Consider the following 22094-nt stretch of genomic DNA (forward strand, 5'->3'; position numbering starts at 1 on the left):
GACAACCACCACGAGAAAAATGAACATCACAATTATTATCTACCAATTGTCCAATAGAAATCAAATTGGTAGACAACCCAGGAGAGACAAAAACATCGCGAAATGAAGAGCCCAAATTACCAACAGCAGTAATTGGAAGAGTATTGCCATCAACAATTTGAATATTTTGCGTGCCTCTATAGTTACGAACACCATGGAGAACCATCATATTACCAGCCGTATGATTAGAAGCACCCGAATCAAAAATCCAAGAAGTTGAGTTAGTAGTCGTGTAGGCCTAAGGTCATAAAAGCAGAGACAATCATTTGTTGGACCATTGTTGTTGTGAGAACAAATGAGTCAGAGCTTACAGGGGGTGGTTCAGAAGAAGAAGAAGAGGACTGAACAACAGCTTGAAAATCTTGGGATTGGTGATTTTGAGGTCGCACTCGACAATCTTTGATGATATGGTCTTCTTTCTTGCAGTAGTTACAAACTTTCTTAGGACAATTACGAGCAATATGACCAAACTCCTTGCAACTGAAACACTGCAACTTGTTCCTCCCTCTCCCTTGTGCTGCATATGCCTACATTCACAACCTCAGAAAATACCTTCTCAAAAGTCATACCCATTTGAGTGGATAACAGTAAATCTCCCAAACAAATATCCAAAGAAAGAACCGGATTACGGTTCAATAAACTGGCTCGAATAGGCTCAAATTCAGGTCAAAGTGTCATCAAAAACTAACCGCGTTGACTCTCAGCATGAACCACTTGAAGAGCCGTGAGGGCTGTAAGGGGAACCTTAGCATGAACAATAGCAGAATACTTGCTCCAAAGATTAATAAAACTAAAATAAAATTGTTTAATAGGTAAATTACCTTGACTGTAATTACTAATTTCCAACTCCAATTGGAACTTAGGAGCACTGTGATCTTAGTGGTAAATACAGTGGAGATAATCCCATATAGCCTAAGCCGTAGTAAAACAGCGAAGATTGGTCGCAAGGTGAGACTCAATCATCCCCAACAGCAAAGAGATCACCTTAGCATCCTTGACCTCCCATTGTGCAAATTCCTTTTCATCCGTGGGAACTTGAGCAGAACTATCAATATGATTTGATAATTCATTCCCTTTCAAGAACATTTTAAATTGGAATTCCCGCGTAGAGAAATTCTTTCCAATAAATCGAACAATAGTCTTTTCAATAAAGGGCAAGCCTAACTCAAACCAGGTCCAAATCCAAATAATAAGAGGTCCACAGACACAACCAGATTACAAAAGCCCAGTAGAAATAAAAAACCCAGACCAAACAGGGAAGTCGCAGATCAAACACGGAAGCCTAACTCAAAACACCTGCCCTGTGTGAAAAACGACACAGCAGAGGAAGAAACACAGCACCTTCGTCGATCACACCAGGAGTCGTTGAAGCTGCTGACCACCACAGAAACTGCCAACAGCCACAAAGATGCGCAGCCACCACGAGAAAAACATTGAGATGAGTAGCTCGCAACGAAGGACAGTGTGCACAACTAAAAAAAATTTCTAGTAGCCCCAAACAAAACTCAAAACCACCAAAGTGGACACCACAAAGAAGGCTGATGCCCACGAAAAAACAAGAAAGAACTTGCTGAAACCGAGAGAAAGGGAAAAAAAAATAAAAAAAAATAAAAAATAAAACAGCGATGAGAATCACACCCAGTGAATAAGACCAAAACGACGGAATCAGGAGAGGGGCTCTGATACTGTGTTAATTTTGGTCTAAATGCCCTTTCCATCAGGTTTGCTTTCATTATATAGAAGAGATTTACATAGTTGTTGCCTGACTTTCAGCACTTACATGCTGCCAGATTTTCAGTATTATTTAGAGCCTAATCAGCATTATTTACAGCCTAATTGCCTGAATTATCTCCGTAAACATTAATAACCTCCTACATCTACTGCAAACTCCCTTCTTTTCTAATACCCACTAAACTAGTTCCCAAGGTACTTTATCATAAGCTTTTTGTAAGTCAACAAAAACCATATGCAAGTCCTTCTTTTCCCTAAACTTTTTCATTAAACTTCTTAAAAGATAAATAGCTTCTATTGTTGATCTCCTAGGCATAAAACCAAATTAATTTTCTGAAATCTTTGTTACTATTCTTATTCTATGTTCAATCACCCTGTCTCATAATTTCATCGTATGACTCATAATCTTAATTCCACGATAGTTATTATAGTTTTGAATATTGCATTCGTTTTTATACAAAGGTACTAACATACCTTTCCTCCATTCTTCTGGCATTTTCAAGGTTTTTATAACATTATTGAATAGATTAGTTAACCAAATAATTCCCTTATCCCCTAAACATTTCCAAACTTCAATTGGTATTTTATCCGGTCCTATAGATTTCCCACTTTTCATCTTTTTTAATGTCATCTAAACTTCAAGGACTCTAATTTTGAGAATAAATCTCCTATTTTTAATCCTCTCTTCGTCTGCCACTTTCAAGTTCAATCTTTCATTTTGGTTTTCATTAAACAACTTATCAAAGTATCTCAGCCACCTCTCTTTTATGTCTTCTTCTCTAATTATGACATTATCATCCTCGTCCTTTATACATTTTACATCACCTAAATCTTTGCATTTTGTTTCTCTAACTCTAGCAAGTCTATAAAAGTGTTTTTCTCCTTCTTTGTATCTAGCTTAGTATATAAAGTATCATAAGCACTATGTTTAGCATCATTGATAGTTTTTTTTTTTCGCATTTTTTTAGCTTCTTTATATTTTTTAAGATTTTCTATATTTCTACAATTTTGTCATATTTTATACCAATTTCTTTTTGTCTTAACGGCTTTTTTGGACTTCTTGATCCCACCATCAACTTTCTTTACCACCCAAGTATCTTCCTTTGGATTCATCTAAAACCTTTTTTGCTATCCTTACGATAGAATTTATCATTTTATTCCAAACAATATTTGCATCAAACTTATCCCCTATTGTCCAATCACACTCTTTGTTCATTTTATCTTTGAATTTTACTATATTATCTCCCTTCAAGTTCCACCATCTAATCCTCTTGTGCTGATTTATATTACCCCTCTTCTATTTTTTTTATATGCATATCTAATACTAGGACTCTATGTTGTGTAGCCAAACTTTCACCTGGAATAACTTTATTTGAAACATCATACCCTAAAATGCTAATTCCATCCAAACCTTCTAATGGAGGTGGTGGCATATAAGATAAGTCCCCAAGCCGACCAAAAGAAGAGTTAGAAAAATAACCATGTTAGAAAAATAACCATGCTGATCCCAAATTTCATCCAAAAGTAAGCCCTAGCCATATTCAAAAACAACACTACCTAAACTCATCCAAGACATCCCCCCACCTCTTTATCCTTGCAACTGTTAGCCCTCTCACTGATTGGCTCCTCCACTATGCTTAAAACACCTTTTGAATCTCTATTAAGATTCTTTTGTCCACCAGAAGAATCTTGAGTTCTTCGAGGTGTTTCCTCATTTCAAAACCCACTTGCACTTTCTTAGACAAGCATTAACCTTTTTTTTCCTAGAGCATTTGACTCATAAAAACATATATTTCTCCCTTCACCAAAGCATTTGGAAGGCCAAATTCCCCTCTAAGATTAAGCCTTTTATTTGGTTAATTGTTCTTAATAGAGTTAACATTAACATGTGTTGCAGAGCAAGAGGCCTTTTAAGGCTTTTTCCCAAGATGTATGTTCTTTGTGTTTTGATAGTTCAGAATTTGTTCTAACATTTTCCTTCATCGTTCTGTTTCATGGAGGATGCACAATAACATATTTTATATATTTGGAAAGAGGGGTTTGTTTGGAGTAGAGAATTTATCAGCTCTCTCATTTACAGGTTTTGGGAGGAGTAGAATGGTTTGGCATTGTGGAGGTGCAGGTTTTTGGCTGCATCATTGGGGATTTGGTTGGAGCGGAATGCATGTATATTCAGTGGAAAGAAGATGTCCTCATCTATGCTTTGGGATAGGATTCAGGATTCAGCCTCATTGTGGGCTTTTGCAGCTGATTGTTTCAGAGGACTGTCTTCTTCAAACTTACAGCATGATTGGCAAGCAGCGCTGTTTCAATATTTTCATTTTGTGTTGTTGTATCTTAGCAGGAGGATTTCTTATGCTCCTTTTGTACTTTCTCATCAAGGAGGCATCAGCAACCAAAAGGAAAACAAGAAAAACTATTTTTCTGCAACAAGACAAAGAAAGAAAAATGCATCAGTAAATATTGCTTACCGTCCCAGCAGTTGATCTTGAAGAAAGAAATGTGTTGTGCTTCATTCGTGATAACCCAAAATCACATACCTACATAACGTAAAAGTTCCCAGCAAGCTAAATTAGTTTACAAAATATATAAAATAACATCATTTGTATGTTTGGAAATAAGAATACTACCTTCACAACCCAATTCTTATCAACAAGAAGGTTTGGGGATTTCAAATCACGATGAACAATCACAGGTGTGCAGTTGTGCAAATAATTCATTCCCCGAGCCTGTATGAGGCCCATTATCAACAGTAGGTAATCAGTAAAGCATAAACTTTACTAGATGATTGGAATTAAATTGTAAATATAATAGAATCATACTGCATCAAGGGCCATTCTTAAACGCCTACGCTCATCTAATTGATTATTAGGCCGGTGAATTAATCTATACAAACTGCCCCTGCAAAACATAAATTCTGCTTCAGATTTTCCAAAAAACCTAAAAAAGTGAAAAAAAAAATACAACATTCAGAGATAAAATCAAACACCCGAAGTTGTTCTAATAGAATATGATTATGGATGAAAAGAACACAAATGAAACGCCAAGTAAAAAAAACAAAAACAAAAAACTAAAAAACAAAAAACAAAAAACAAACAAAACAAAATGAAACAAAACAAAAAAAAAATGAAAAAAAACAAAAAAACAAAAAAAAAAAACAAAAAACAAAAAACAAAAGACAAAAGACAAAACAAAACAGAAACAAAAAACAAAAAATAAAACACAACCAAAGAAAACAAAAAATGGAACTTGACTAAGAAAGTAATTAGTATTTTCGATAAACTTAAGCAAAATGGAAATTGTTAGATTGCCACTTGACCTAAAAGCTTAATCTATTGTGGGCCGACAATGTATATCAAGCCTTAACACTCACAAATGTAACAAATGACGAATAACACCATTATGAAAAATCACATAATTTTTAACCACAATTATTATTATTACTATTAAAGAAGGAAATTACAAAGGAGAATAAGAAATCCTAATAATAAGAACAGGAAAAACTCATAACGGAAAAACAGTCAATAGAAACAGCCAACCAATCATGCTGAACATCCTCAAGACACATTCCCTTGAAACAACCTGCAACAACAGCCCATAAAGAAAACAAAAATTGAATCTTATCCCAAACCAAAACCCAAGTCTTCTTCCCCTTTAAAATGTGTATCCATTTCCTTCCAAATCTCCATAATGCTGACATGTCTTCAATCCTGCCAAACCCCAAAAGGAAATGGTCAAGATACCCTCTACTCACTCAAACAACCCAATTTTTCCAATAAATCAAAATGCTTGTTCCATATTCTCCAAGACAAAGCACAATGCATAAACATATGAGAGGCAAACTCTGAACAATCGAAGCAAAAGATAGACCGCTTAGAAAGCCTCCTACTCTGCAACAGATTGTTCATGCTAACTCTACTAAGAGCAACCAACCAAATAAAAGCCTAATTTTAGAGGGAATGCTGGCCTTCCAAATACTATGATGGAGTAAGTCCAAATAAAATAAAAAAAAAAATAATAATAATAATAATAAAAAAATAAAATAAAATAAAAAATTCAAGAAAAATCCCTGAAGAAACCAGCACTCACTTCCTCACAGCCTCATTGTAAGGACAGCAAACCAAACCCCCCCCCCCCCCCCCCCCCCCAAAACAAACACAACAAAGATGATAGCTCCTCCACCTCTCTATCATTCAAACACCTTCAAAAATGGAAATTTCATGAGAATTTCTCCTCATTAGGAAGAAAAATAGAAGAAACAGCTCCGTTTTGTAATGAAAAAAGATGATACGAATGAGGAAAAATTATGGAAAACAACCGAATCCCCCACTCACGGGTCTTCCCAGAAACAAATGTGAGGCCCACTACCCACACCAAATTCGGTATTAGGAATAAAACGGGGGTAAAGCTGTGATATACATATCCAAGGACTCTGAAAACAAGATCTGAAACCCACATTAGTTCTTACCCTGAAAAAAATAAAAATAAAAATACACACACAAAATATCCCACTCATTTTCTTCTGAGCCTAATTTACCTTTAATTACTTTGTTCCAAAATAAGTTATCCTATAAAGGAAACCTCCATAACCATTTACTCATCAAAGCAATGTTTGTAGACACTTTTCCGTAGACCCCCACACATCCCCCCCCACCCCCCCACCCCCAAAAAAAAAACAAAAAAAGAAAAACCCAATTCTATTTTTGACCTACACACCACCTCCCAACTAACCAAATGATCTTTCTTTCCCCAACCCTATATATATATATACATACATATATATATATATATGATTCTCTCGATAGTGGTAGCTACCCTATAGAAAGTCTAAAAATGGACAAAAAATAAAGAAGAAACTACAAAGGAAAGACCAAATAAGAGTGAAACGACTACCTAGAGAAAAAAGAGCACCATTCCATACAAAGGGTTAGCCATCTTCTCCTCCACAGGAGTCCTAAAAAATCCACCAACCTAGGATTACCACCCAAAGGAATCCCCAAGTCAAAAGGCTAATCTAGGGCAGCACACACAGCAAAAAAAGCCAACTCCAAAGATCTAGCAACTCCAAAATTGATAGCCAGTATTCCACTCTTCCCTAAATTTACTTTTAAACCTAAAACACTCAAAAAGTTGTAAATATCAAGCACATTTAAAAAAGGCTCACCATCATCCTTTGCGAAAAAAAAAAAAAATCAAATAGTATCATCCTCAAACTGAATGTGAGACACTATGATTTACACTTCCCACCCCAAATCCTATAACAAACCCTCTATCCACAATCCTATCTATCAATCTACTCAAGAAGTCAACTACAAGAACAAAACAACAACGGGGACAGCACATCTCCTTGCCTAAGACCACTTGAAGCCCTAAACCACAATTTAGGCTCACCAATAATAATAATAATAACAATAGAGAAGGAAGCATTAGACAAACTTGTTATCCAATTCCTCCACCTATACCCAAAACCTTTTCTCTCCAAGACTAGAAGAAACTTCCAATTGACTTGATCATATCCTTTTCAAGATCAATTTTAAAAGCAAACCCCCTCCTTTTACTCCTCTGCACATCCTCCACAACTACATTAGCTGCTAAAATAGCATCCATAATTTACCAACCCCCAAGAAAAACACTAGTGCCTGAAAAATAGTATCTCCTACTACTCAACTCAGCCTATCTGTAAGCATCTTTGCTATAACTTTAAACATTAATAACAAAACTAATAGGCCAAAAATCAGCAACATTAATAGATATAATCTTCTTAGGAACAGAGTGAAGAAATTCAAATTAATCCAAAACTCCATTAAAAAAGAAATATTAAAAAATCTTCATAAAATTGGTATATCTATTCTAATCACATCCCAACAACTTGGAGAAAAGCCATATTAAAACCATTCAGACCCAGAGACTTATCTTCATCCAAACACTACCTCCCTAACCTCACTTTCCTTATTCCTCTACAACCAAGACTATTGATCTAAAGATATGGGATTCCACCCCACCCCTTCAATCATTGCTATACCTCCATCCCCCACTAAAAAGGATTTGCAAAGAAATCAGCAATCTCACTTGCTATCACAAGAGGGTCAAAGTTTATGTCTCCCTCCCTCAACTCCAACTCCCTAATCACACTCCTTCTCCTCTTACAATTAGCCAAACTAATAAAGAATTTAGAATTACAATACCTTATCTAACCCAATTAAAATTTAGTCTTGGAATGCCACCCTCTTAACCTCCTCATCCTCCATAAGAATCCATCTTTATCTTTGCTATCCAACAAATCCAATTCTCCAAAAATGCTTCTTTTTTTTTTAATGAAAAAAAATTCTCATCTCTAAGCACCTCAACATTCCACTACTTCAAAACCTCCATAAGATTTTTGAACTTTCTCAAAAATGATAAGAACCCCACACTAGGCCATCAATCTTGAAAATCGAGCTTGTGAGTAGTGTTTCATATAATCAACCCCCCCCCCCTTCCCCCAGCCACCCTTTGAGAAGGAAGAATTCCCGCTCTTTACACCTCCCCTCTCAAATACTCCTAACCACCCACGCGTCACCCCGTGGTCCACCTTCTCAAGCTTAGTTTGCTGAATAAAAACAATATCATGAGTATCTCTAATCAAAACTTCCTTAATAAGCTTTCTTCCTTACATCCCCTAGTCCTCTCACACTCCAACTATCCTCATAATTTAACTAGTTTTTATCCCCCTTACCTATACCCTTATCCCCCCCACCCCTCAACTCCCCTAATTAATAGAACCAGCTAGCTTCTTCAACTCCTTTTGCACCTACTGTTTTTTCCCTTGTCACAATTCCTACGAGTAACTACCTTCGATTTCCTCCCTAACAGGCTTGTTAACTTAATACCCACCCCCTTGAGGAGTTCTAGTCACGGATGTCCCTCACACACCCCAAATGAGTTAAGGGCTAAGATTCCTCATTTATTAAATTCCCCCCTTTGGCACAAATTTTTATCAATATTTAACCACCAAAAAGTAAACAAAAGCAACAAAGATAAAACCCACACTGTAGACAACAACTACTCTGGTACATGCTAGATTACCACTTGACTTGAAAGTTTATGCAATTAGATTTTGAGCCAACAATTTATATCAAGCCTTAACAGAAACGAAATTTTACAAAAATGGGAAATAGAATGATTAAAATTTTATGAAACATCCAATTATGCTTTGATCAACATTATTATCTATACCGGTCCTATACCTATTAAACATGCACATTTGACTCCATTTTAATTTTTAAGGACATATAAAAGCATTCTATCCAATCTTTCAGTCCTTAACTTTGTGCATTGTATTACAATCTTGGTGTTTGTGGTAGAAATAAAATTTCTTAGAATACATTAATGGAAATCAATGCATTATGATTATTACCCAAAGCATAAGTTGTTAGATTGTGGGCCAACAATGTACAACAAACCTTAACACTCACCTGAATGTGCCACATGATTGCACATGAAGAGATAAAGGAACAATAAATAAGACACATTACAGGAATAAAATAATTTTTAATCACCATAGACTAAATGCAGGCAACGAGACTAAGACCCAAGACCTCCTGGCAACATGGCTTGGTACCATGATATTGTCAACAGAACAGCAAACAGCAAAGCAAAAGATTTCTTTCCTTACTTCAGCCCACATTTATTTCCTCATATTTCAATTCATCATTTTGTACAGTTAGCATATATTTAGTTTAAATGTATAGGGTTTGACAGATTATAGTTTACTTGTATAGGGCTAGAATCATGCTAGACCTTATTTACTTTCCATGTATAGCATTCTAGTAAAGTCTATATATAATATACAGAACTCAAGGCCAATTCATTCGGCCATTCACAAAATATTTGACATGGTATCAGAGCCAGCCGACTGCTAGGTTTTTTTTCCTTCGATTTTTTGTCTTCTCAATTTCGTGGCTGCTGTGGTTTTGTTTTCTCTTCTGGAATTTTTCTCTGTTCTTTCGGTACTTCTGTGCCTGCGTGGCTGTTGGCACAGCAGGTTTCTGGGTTGCCATTTATTCCTCCAGTTTATGTCCTTGTGATTCTCAGCAAGCAAGCAACAGTTTTCTGTTGCTGTTTGTTACTTTCAGCAAGCAGGCACAACACGTTTCTAGTTTACCACTTATTTCTCCAGTTTCTGTTGCTGCTTGTGACTTTTGGCAAGCAGGCACAACAGGATTCGGGTTTGCCACTTATTTCTCCAGTTTCTATTGCAGTTTGTGACTCTCACCAAGCAGGCAACAACTTTCAGCTGTTGTTTCTGGCACTTATCTTCTTGGCACAGCAGGTTTTTAGTTCAAGATTTAATTTTTAGTGCAGTTTTTTGGTTCAAGATTTAATTTTTTAGTGCAGGGAGGTTGTTCTTGGCTTTTTCTTTGTACCTGCGCTATCTATTTTGGGCTTCTAGATTTTCTGGTGGTCTGTTTCTTTCGGCACAGTCTGTTTTTTTTTGGGCTTCTCGATTTTCTCCAGTATTTAGCATGGACTCTGCATCTCTGTGTGTGCCAAGTTTACGGGCAACAATTATTCTACGTGGGCTTTTCAGTTTGAACTTTTCTTGAAGGGAAAAGATCTTTGGGGTCATATTGATGGCATGGATTGTGCACCCAATCCTGATAAATCCAAGGAGTCCACAACTTGTCCTTCATGGGATGTGCTTGATGCTCGGATTATGTCTTGGCTTCTTGGCTCGGTTGAGTCACATATTGTCCCCAACTTGTGACCTTATCGCACCGCTCAATCCATTTGGACATATTTAAAAACAATATATCATCAAGATAACGGTGCCCGTCGTTTTCAGTTAAACCATGCAATTGCCAAATTCAACATGACAATCATTCCATCCAAGACTATTATTTGGGGTTTCTGACTCTTTGAAATGATTATTCTGATTTGGTTACTGCGAATGTTCCTGTGACTTCTCTTCCCATTATTCAACGTCTTCACGAGACTAGTCGTTGTGATCAGTTTCTTATGAACCTCTGCCCCGAGTATGAATATGTTCGCTTGTCTCTACTAAATCGCTCTCCTATTCCTTCTCTGGATGTTTGTTTTGATGAGTCACTTCGTGAAGAACAATGGCTTAGTACTCGAGTTACTCTGGCACAATCTCATGGTAGTTCCGGATCTGTCCCTATGGCTTATGTTGCTTAACAACGAGTACCGCCTACGCATTCTAGCACTTTGAAGTGTTTTTGCTGCAAAGAATTTGGACATATCGCTGCTAATTGTTCCAAGAAATTCTGCTCTTATTCCAAGAAGAAAGGTCACATTATCGAAAAATGTTGCAGCTGCCCGCAGACTCATTAGGACCAGGCATTCCAGACTTCTGTTAGCGTACCCCCCACAGTGACTTTTGTCGCCCTAACTCTTCTTCAGGTGACTTCTCTGTTCCTGCACCTCCTCCAGCAAATTACTGCACACCTGAAATGGTGCAACAGATGCTAATTTCAGCATTATCAAAAATGGGGCTCCAAGGTAACAATTCTACTAATCTCTGGTATGTGGACTCGGGTACCTCTAATCACATGAAAAATAATCCCACTACCTTGTGTCATGTTCGGCCCTACGCTAGTCAATCTGCTGTTCATACTGCCAATGGCAGTTCTTTGCCAATAGCTGCTGTCGGAGATGTCTCTTCTAAGTTCACTAATGTGTTTATTCATCCTCAACTTTCCATGAATCTTATTTCTGTTGGTCAATTAGTTGATAACAATTGTGCTGTTAATTTTTCTGGTAATGGTTGTGTTGTGCAGGACCAGGTAACGGGGGAACCGATCGCAAAGGGACCTAAAGTAGGGCACTTGTTTCCACTACTTTTGCCTGTTCCAGTACGTTCTCCAGCTTCTTTTATTAAGTCTTTTGCTTGTAATAATGTTTTAGATCTTAGTATGGTGTGGCATCATCATTTAGGCCATCCCAATACTCAAATCTTATCTCATGAATTGAACTCTGGTTTACTTGGTAATAAAGAACGTTCTTCTTTATCTCTTGAGTGTGCCTCTTGCAAACTTGGTAAAAGCAAAACTCTTCCCTTCCCTTTGCGTGCTAGTAGAGCTTCTCAGTGTTTTGAGCTTATCCATAGTGATGTTTGGGGACCTTCCCCGGTTAGTTCACATGAAAAATTTAAATACTATGTGACTTTCATTGATGATCATAGTAGATTTACTTGGGTCTACTTTCTTCGCTCTAAATCTGAGGTTTTTTGTACTTTCACTGAGTTTTTAGTGTATGCTGACAATCAATTTTCTGCTTCTATTAAGACATTACGCACAGATTCTGGTGGTGAATATGTGTCCACTGAGTTTCAGGTATTTTTGGCTTCTAAAGGCATTATTCATCAACGTTAATGCCCTGCTACTCCCCAACATGATGGAGTAGTCGAACGGAAAAATCGTCATCTCCTAAAAGTGGTTCGTACTCTCTTGCTGGAATTCTCTATTCCATCCATGTTCTGGGTTGAGGCTCTAAAAACTACTATTTACTTTATTAATCGTTTACCTTCTCAAGTCCTACTCATGGAGTCTCCCTATTTCCGTTTATTTGCTAAGAAACCTAGTTACAATAACCTCCATACCTTTGCTTGTGTGTGTAGTTCATTTACCTCCTCATGAGCGACATAAATTATTTGCTCAATCTGTTCGATGTGCATTCTTGGGATACAATGTGTGCCGAAAGGGATTTGTTTGTTATGATCCTACATTACATCGTACACGCATTTCCAAGAATGTTATTTTCTTTGAAAATCAACATTTCTTTCCTGTGTCCTCTGTACCCTCCTCTCCTACTGTGATTCTCCCCTCCTTTGAGGAGCAGTTCTCAGATCCTTATCCAGTCAGTTCTCGTTTTAAACCAGGTGTTGTGTATACGCGGCACCCCCACCCACAGTCTCTTCCAGTCGCTCATCTGATATCTGATCCTACCACGCTCCATACTCAATCAGTTGAAGCACCTCCAGAGCCTTTAGTACGTCGCTCTTCTCATGTGTCTGTACCCCCGAACAGGTATGGGTTTCCCTCTTCAAGTTCAGGTAACTATGTTTCAGTTCTTACTGCTACATTGTCCAATTTAGATTTCCCACTTCCTACTCACACGCTGCCAAGCATTATTGTTGGCGACAAGCTATGCAGGAAGAAATTGCCGCTCTAGAGGCCAATCACACCTGCAACATTGAGCCTTGTCCTCCCACCATTGTTCCTCTGGGTTGTAAATGGGTCTACTCGGCCAAGGTCCGATCTGATGGAAGTCTAGATTGTTACAAAGCTCGCCTTGTTGCACTTGGGAATAATCAAGAATATGGTGTCAATTATGAAGAGACCTTTGCTCATGTGGCTAAGATGACTATTGTTCGTACGATTCTTGCTATTGTTGCTTCCAGTGAGTGGCCACTACATCAGATGGATGTCAAGAATGCTTTTCTTCATGGGGATCTTAAAGAGTGTATTTATATGAAGCCACCCCCAAGCTTGTTTCCCTCTCCAAATTCACGTGTAAGCTTCGTCGTTCTCTTTATGGTCTCAAACAAGCTCCAAGGGTTAGGTTTGATAAATTCCGCACCACTTTATTACAATTTTCATTCAAGCAGAGCAAGTATGACACTTCATTGTTTCTTCGGAAATCAGACATGGGTATTGTTGTTCTTTTGGTTTATGTTGATGATATTGTGATTACTGGTTCCGATTCTGCTTTACTTGTTCAGCTCAAGACTCATCTCTCAGAGTCCTTTCATATGAAAAATCTAGGCTCTCTCACGTATTTTCTTGGTCTTGAGGTGAATCGTAGTTCCTCAGGTATTTCACTCAATCAACATAAGTATGCTAGTGACTTGGTAGCCACAGCTAGCCTTCAGAAGGGTACTTTTGTTGATACTCCCATGGAATTAAATGTCAAGCTTTGCAAAGAGGAGGGTGATTTACTTGCTGATCCCAGTTTATACCGGAAGTTGGTGGGTGGTCTTGTCTATCTTACCATTACTAGACCAGACATTTCTTTTGCTGTACAGCACGTCAACCAATTTCTTCAAACTCCTCGTCATCTTCATTTGGCTGCTGTCCGTAGGATCATACACTATGTTCAGGGCACTTCTTCCCGGGGTTTATTCTTCCCTGTAGGCAATTCTACTCTCCTTGCTGCTTATAGCGATGTTGATTGGGCTGGTTGGTGTGTGTTCTTAGGTGATGCATTGATATCTTGGAAGAGTAAGAAGCAAGACAGAGTTTCTAAGTCATCGACAGAATCTGAATACCAGGCAATGTATCTTGCATGTTCTGAAATTATTTGGCTTCGAGGCTTGCTTGCTGAGCTAGATTTTTCTGAGACCGATCCTACACCTCTACATGCCGATAATACGAGTGCTATCCAGATCACGGCCAATCCTGTCATCATAAGCGCACGAAACATATTGAAGTCAATTGTCACTTTATCTGCGAAGCATTTGAAGCTCGTGTTATCACTCTTCCACACATTTCCATTGAATAACAAATTGCGAATATCTTCACCAAGGGTCTCACTCGTCATCGACATTGCTTCCTAAGTAACAAATTGATGCTTGTTGATCAACCCGCATCAATTTGAGGGCGGCTGTCAACGGAACAGCAAACAGCAAAGCAAAAGATATCTTTCCTTACTTCAGCCCATATTTATTTCCTTATATTTCAATTCATTATTTTGTACAGTTAGCATATATTTAACTTACATGTATAGGGCTAGAATCATGCTAGACCTTATTTACTTTCCATGTATAGCATTCTTATAAAGTCTATATATAATATACAGAACTCAAGGCCAATTCATTTGGCCATTCACAAAATATTTGACAGTTATATCACGACTTTCCCTAAAAGCTTGCAATGTTAGGTTGTCAACCAACAATGTATATCAACCCTTACCATTTTTTGTCAGAAAGTGAAGATACCCATTAAGAGAGTACAAAGAGGATGAGAAATCCTCTAATAAATTTATCACTTTTGCTATAAAAAAAAAAAAAAGCGGATGAGAAATCATCAGTTACAAAAATAAACAGGAAAACAAAATACTACATACAAAAAAGGCAAAAAAAAAATGAAAAAGACTAAGACGGTCAACCTATCCTGTTGAATGTCAAAGAAAGTTGTACCTCCAAATCAACCAGAAGCAAACACCCACCAATGAAACCAAGAACACAACCTTATCCCAAATATCCTAAAGATGAAGCATGATCACGAAAATCTAATCATTCCTTTCCAACCAAATATCAAAATAATTGCATAAACAAACATTTGCATTCTTCTATTCCCCAAAGCCAACAAAATCAACCAACAAAAAATACTTTGTTGTCTAAGAACAAGCCCAACATTCTCTCCTCAAACAAAAAAGATTATTCCATGAACACCAAGCCAAGAATAATGAAGGACTAAATGTGCATGATCCTCATTTATTATAACACACCACAAACATTAGGAAAAAAAAAAAAGCCAAGTATGGCCTAAGAACTAGCAAAGGATTGTTAGTATTAGCCCTATGAAGAAAGGCAATCCACACAAAAGCTCCTACCGTCAAAGGAATTTTAGCTCTCCACAACCAATTAGCAAGTGGGAAAGAATGAATAGAACAAAAATTAAAATATTAGTAGCACGTTGCGGTCATGAAAAAATCATTGTAAGTTATCCGAAGTATCGATATGTGTCATAGAGCATGTCAGTATTTGATATTTTCTCTTTTGTTTTCTCTATATGGCACTCTTGAAGAATTTTGAGAAGGAATATGCATACAAGAAAAAGGGGAAAAAAGGGGGGGGAACTCCTTAATTGAGAGGCATTCGAAGTAGATGCTAGGAAAGTAGAGTTTTTGAAAAGACATAGTGATGGTAGTTTTTACATTGAGGAGCTTTCGGATAAGTCGAAAATAGATTTAACAAAAAAGTTAGCAAGAAAAATTCTACAAAGAAGAAGAAAAAGGGTGATGTTTCAAACAATGAGTGTAGGCTGGATAGTGATTTTGATTATATTGATGTGCCACTTATAGATGAGGTTCGTGAACAACTCGGTTTTGGACCAGATGCTTCTGATTTGTTGAGCAATTTATCTTTTAAGCCTCCATCTCCATTGGAGGTCTTAGAGGGAGTTTTTGGTTTTTGGTCCAGAGAATGCGAGAATTGGCAACGAAAATACAAGACTAAGCAGCAAGCCTGTCCGTGGCTCTCACTTTCAACATTGCTGTATAAAATGGGCTAGCAGTAAGCTGATCCAGAGGGAAAGGAAGTCAGCTTGGATGGTGGTAAAAATAAGGCCAAAATGGGACAAAAATTTTGCACTGGTCTATTAACTATGATGGAAAGGGACTGAAAAGAAGTTTTTTTCAGTGGCATTTGTTAGGTTGCTTGGATGGTGGACAGTTTTGTTTTGGGTTGTCTTTCATTCTCTGTTTTAGCTTTCTTTATCAAGGATTTCTTGTCTTGTTTTGTTTGTATTCTCTCCATCTTAGTCTACATTCTATTTTTACCCAAAAATAAAATACAAGGGAAAAAATCAACAAATGGACCCGTAGAAAATATTATTGATATGGATTATGAAAATATAGAACACCTAGTGCACAAGGCTCACACAACAAATATACAGTGCCAACATACCTAGGGAGAAATTCTGTAACAATAGAAAGATTTGGAGCACGAGTTACAGCACCCATGAAGAGAACAACATTTGGATGCCTCACTTTTTTCATGATCCGAACCTTGCAAGGCAAACAGGAAGTAAATTATCAATTTTAATTAAAATTTCCCCACATCAAAAGTACATGTAGTTAGCAGTGTCAACAAATAAATCCATAGAACTGTAGGAACAAATGAGAGGAGGTAAGAGAATGATAAAAAGAAACATGTGTTAAACAAAACAAAAAAATTGTGCAAACATTCTTTTTGTTAGAACCGGACATAAGTGCTACGCAACTGCTTGAACTAAAAGCTTAAGCTGTTAGATTGAGTTGTGATAAGGTTTAATACTAGATCTCACATGTGAATTCTCCCCCAATCAACACATCAAAATTCTAAATAATAGGGCTTAATCCTGTGATTTGAAACACTGGATTTGATGCCATTATGATTTTGATACCATTCTTAAAAACTATTTGATCTAAAAGATTAAGCTTTTAGATTGAGATAAAAAAATAATTAACAATAAGAACTTCAACATTCACAGAATAGGTTTTTGACCTAGAAAATAATGATAAATCAATAAAATTCATCAACATAAATACCCTATTAAGAAAAAAGGCAGAGAGCATTTTAGTCATCATCCATCCAAAGGAGCAGGCTAAGTAATGAGAATCATATTCATGCTTACCAAAGGTCTCCTGAACCGCAGGAGGTGGCATGTAACTCATCAATCCACCATATTCCAAAAACTAAAGGATCAAACCTAGTGGAACATGGACTCAAATCTTGTCATCTTCCTTTAAATATATATATTTTTTTTGGTATCAAAGACCCAAAAATTAACAAAAATTTTGATATAGACTTTTTCCATAGGTTTTGAGGATACAATAAAAATCCACCCCTAAGCTCTATAGGATCACAATGTCCTTCCAGTGTCATGGAATAGACAATAAAGAGCTCAGTTGTTGTGATACCAAGGTTAGCCATTTCAATCAGCAAAATTTTGTTATATAATTAGTATTTGGTTTTTTCTCTATAAGTTAGTACTAGGATATATCATTATACCATACAAAAGTACTATATGACATTCAAAACCATACATATGACTTCTGTTTAATATCACATAATACACAATGCACAAGCTCTCTAGGCTTTCAAGGAGTGGAGGATTATCATTGTGTCCAGTTAATACATGATGGTAGACCTAGAAAAATGGATAAAAATTTGTTAATCCGAACCAAATCTGACCCGCTTAAATTGACTCATAACTGATCTGCACATTAAATGAGTTGAATATAGTTTAAATTTTTTTTATCTGCCTCTAAATGAGTAAGTTGACGGATTTAGGATTTTATCCAATGGATATCTGCCTATCCACTAATAACTAATGTTTAAATTCATTGATAATCTCATATGCCCATACTTATTAGGCATCAATTCAATCAACATAAGCTTTATTGGCCAAGGTCTAATCCCACACTCCCAAGTCTTGCATTATTGTATGCATCTCTAAGGTCTGCCCATGCCCACATTCAAACTCAAGCCTAAATACTTAAAATTCTCATGATCAAAACAAAAACGTCTAAATTCATGTTCTAAAAAAAAATTTATAATTTTGTGATTAGTCATTAAATGTTTAACAATTATCAAATTATAATTTTAAAAATAATTTCAACTATTATGTTACAAAATAAATTTTTCATTGGATGGTAAAAAATATTATATTAGGGATGAGAATGACGAATTATCCGTCATCCGCCATGGATTATTCGATCCGAACTGCCTTAAATCCGAAACTTAAATGATTTGGATATGGATTGTAATATCCTCACCCGATAATCAGCCCAATCCACCATAAAATATCCGACCCGATCTGCTTTGTCAAGTCTACATGGTAGGATTTTATCTTTGCTTTTTCTTAATGCATAGGACATCAATAACTGCTTTCATCATTTCCCTTATTTTGAAAGGTCAACTCACACTTTACAAGACAATACATACAAGTTGATGTCTCCAACCAAGGTGTTATCCAAGAGATTGGTTGCAGTTCTGAAGGATACTATCTCTCTTAGCCAGAGCACATTTATCAGTGATAGGCAGATCCTAAGGGCTGCCTTGATAGCAAATGAGGTGGTTGGATATGTTATTTGGAGGAATATGAGAGGTAGTGTTGAAATCGGACTTTGATAAAGCTTATGATAGGGTGAGCTGGAGCTTCTTGGACAAGGTTATGGTTAGAAAAGATTTTGGTTTGAGAAGGAGGAAATGGATTGAAGGTGTTCATCGTTTGTTGTCTTCTCAATTTTAGTGTACAGCAAGGCTAAGCCTTGGCTTTATGCATCCAAGGGTCCAAGACAAGGAGATCCTCTTTCTCCTTCCCTTTACTATTGAGGTTATACTATGATGGATCATCAGGAACTACTTACAGAAAAGTACTTTCCTGTAAAAACTACTTATCTGAAAAAGTACTTATTAAAAAGTAATCCTAGATTACTTATTATGAATACTTTTCCAGATAAGTGCTTTTTCAGAAAATTATTTTTTCAAGAAAATACAAATTTTCCTAAAAAATAGAAGTTTGGAAAAGTACTTTTTGAAACAAGTGCTTATTTAAGTGTAAACCAAACACTACCAATTGGCACAAGTACTTAATTTAAGTACTTGTCCTAATAAGTACTCATTTTTTAAGACGCTCCAAACAGGGGCTGAGTAGGATGATTAATACTTTAATAGAGGAGCAGATAGAGATTTGGTGGTGGAGCTTAAGGTAGACAATGCTATCTTATCATATCTTCAGTTCCCAAATGATGCTATCCTTTTCCTTTCAAAGAATATGGGCTCCTCAAATCTTCTGACCATCTTAAAAGGTTTTTTAAGAAGCATATGGCCTGAAAATAAACTTTTCGAAGAGTGGCATTGCGGGACATATTATTAATATGGATCCTTTTATTAGGCTAGCAGGCTGTGCCATTTTGACTTGTCCTATTACCTATTTAGATGTCCCCTTAGAAGGTGATCCCAATGCTGAATTTTTCTAGGACCCAGTTTTTGAGTGTGGCTAGGAGTTTGGATGGGTGGAAAGAATCTTTGCTCTAAGCATCATATTACTTTTGTCCATGCTTGTTTGTCCACCATCCCTTTTGTATTATCCTTCTCTTTTAGAATTACTGTGAGAGTGGTGCAAAGGCTTGAGAAGTTGATGAAAGATTTCTTGTAGTCAAAAGGTGGTGAGGGTAGTAAAGATCATCTTGTAGGTTATGAGACCATGCAGATCTAAAAGTAGGGGGAAGACTTGTATCTTGGTAATTTGGTGTCCAAAAAAACATTTCTTTGGTGGGGAAACAGTTATGGTGTTTTCCTTTAGAACCTAATTCTCTTTGACATAAGGTTTTTGAAATAAATTTGGTCTACTACAAAATGGGTGGAATGCTAAAGCTGGAGTTAAAATTACTCATTTGGATGCTTGGAAGTTTGTGCCTCAGATTTATCATCATTTTCTTCCCAAGGTCTAGTATATGGCAGGCAATGAGGAGATGATTAGTTTTTTGGGAGGACCTTTGAGTGGGGGAGATGTCTTTGGCTGTTGCATACCCTCTTCTCTTTCAGTTATAAAATCTTCATGATACCCCAAATTCTGCTTTTCTTCGTTTACAAGGGGATGGCATTCTTTGGACTTCCATCTCAAGAGAAATCTTAATGAGAGAGACTAATGAGTTGGCTCTTTTTACAAACTTTTCATGTTAATTTGGGGATTGATACAAAGGTTTGGAGCTCAGATCGTCATGGAGAATTCTCTTTTAAATCCTTTTTTCCTTTTTCCGTATCTGACTCATGACCCTATTGCGGATGTTTTTGCCTTGTATTCTTTGATTTAGAAAGCTAAATCTCCCTGAAAAAATAAAAGCTTTTATTTGGACTCTGATACTTTAGAAAATCAACACCGATTTGCTTCAGAAGAGAAGGCCGAATGAGGCCCTAGCACCTGATGTTTGTGTCTTTTGTTTGAGGAGTGGAGAGACTTACTCACATTTGTTTCTTCACTGCCCTTTCACTTGGGCTGTTTGGAATAAATTATTTGGTAATATTAGGTGAAAACAGGGTTTGCCCCTCCACAAGACTTTTGTAGTATTATGTTTAGGGTGTTTGGCAAGGGAGAAGATAGGAAAGTTGTGGCAGTGCACTGTTATGGCCATTATTTTTGTGTTTGGTTGGAAAAAATTGCTAGAATCTTCAAAGGTGCGGCCACTATTAACAAATTTCTTTGGAGTAGGGTGGTTTATCTTGCGTCGATGTAGGTGTCAGCAAGTAGTTTTTTTCATTCATGTTTCTTTGGAAGGCTTGCAGCAGGATTGGTTGGCTCTGCTTCATAGAGTTGTTTCCTGTTTTTTCTGTGATTTAATAGCTGGATTTTATTGTTGTACAAAAGGAGGATTTCTTACACTCCTTGAATTTTCCTTTTTTCTTTTTCTGCTGTACATTCTTCTCTCTTCTAAAACAATATTTTGTTCATCAAAAAATATATATATAATTGTTCTGTACAAGATGTTTTTCCACTGACTTTAGCATGATACACATTTGATCGAAAGATTTTAATCAACTTAGACAAATTCCCCACTATTCAACTCATATCCACCCAATAATGTTAGCCAAGATAGCAACATGGTCTCTTCCAATGCTGCCCCTAAACAAACTGGCATTTGTCAAGATATCAGCTGCTTCATGTGATTACTGCATCAATTTCTGACTATTTCATGCTTCTCCTTGCTCCCACCAAGACAGATTTGAAGCACATGAGAATTTGATATGCCTCTTTATGAACAAATCTCACTGTCGTGCCACTTTAGGAGTGACTCTATTATTTAACATGAGAATTGATTTGCGGATGAATGTCTTCAGCTTATGAGAAGTATTGCTAATGAGTTACAACAGCACATCATAATCAAGTGCATTAGTAAAGGATTTCTGATTTCAACCATCAAAGATTTCTGTTTCTACATTACAAAATATAATTATTCATTGGTTTAGAGTTTCTAGAGAGAGCGTATGCCAGAGAGAGCGGCGATTTTTACCTCACTTTTGAATTCTTCAAGTGACTCGCCGGATATATCTTGGTCCAAAAACTTCTTAACAGCAACTTCCTGACATCAAAAGAGGAAAATATTACCTTCCAATAATTGGAAAATCAGATGGAAACAAACGAGATGAAAGAAAAATGTTTCATTAAAAGATTTGCATCAGACAAATTGTGTTCACAAAATGGAATATGAGGTGAGAATGAAATTAAATAAAAAACGGAAGGAAGAACATGTAGAACTGAAGTAACTAATTCGACTCGTACATATAGTAAGTCTCAAAGAGAAGCTTGGGGGTGGGGAGGAGGGGGTGGGAATTTTCGGCTCTAGTTGCTATACCTACATTATAAGAGACTTTCTAAAACCACACCTTTAACAGTCAGTACTTCTCTGACATTTGAAAGAAACAATGACCATCATTGTCCTCATTGGTACCTTGGCTTAATTACATGGAATCATTAACATGATCCTGTCTTCCCTTTCCTTTTTACCACAATACTCAAAATTGCACGCCTCTCATAGATCATAATTTTTTAACCCAAATAGGAGCCTTTCAGAATGTTCAAGAAAAGGAGACTATTTTCAAGAAGGCTCCATGTGTT

General features: G+C 36.7%; 1 protein-coding gene across 11 annotated transcripts in view; it reads right to left on the reverse strand.

The window, feature by feature from the left end:
- LOC131146446 (probable serine/threonine-protein kinase SIS8) overlaps nt 1-22094 on the reverse strand; it is a 79749-nt gene that overhangs the window by 36514 nt on the left and 21141 nt on the right. For 6 of the 11 annotated variants that reach the window (XM_058096069.1, XM_058096066.1, XM_058096067.1 and 3 more), the window contains 5 exons: nt 21490-21558; nt 16400-16500; nt 4593-4671; nt 4401-4499; nt 4242-4310 (listed from right to left, as the gene is read on the reverse strand). In XM_058096069.1, coding sequence (XP_057952052.1) covers nt 4242-4310; nt 4401-4499; nt 4593-4671; nt 16400-16500; nt 21490-21558 — 417 coding nt within the window. Of the gene's footprint in view, nt 1-4241; nt 4311-4400; nt 4500-4592; nt 4672-5309; nt 5481-16399; nt 16501-21489; nt 21559-22094 lie in introns of all 11 variants that reach the window. The other 5 variants (XM_058096060.1, XM_058096061.1, XM_058096062.1 and 2 more) reach the window with 1 other exon arrangement.

The sequence above is a fragment of the Malania oleifera genome, chromosome 13 (genome assembly GCF_029873635.1).
Source record: "Malania oleifera isolate guangnan ecotype guangnan chromosome 13, ASM2987363v1, whole genome shotgun sequence".
Classification (NCBI taxonomy): domain Eukaryota; kingdom Viridiplantae; phylum Streptophyta; class Magnoliopsida; order Santalales; family Ximeniaceae; genus Malania; species Malania oleifera.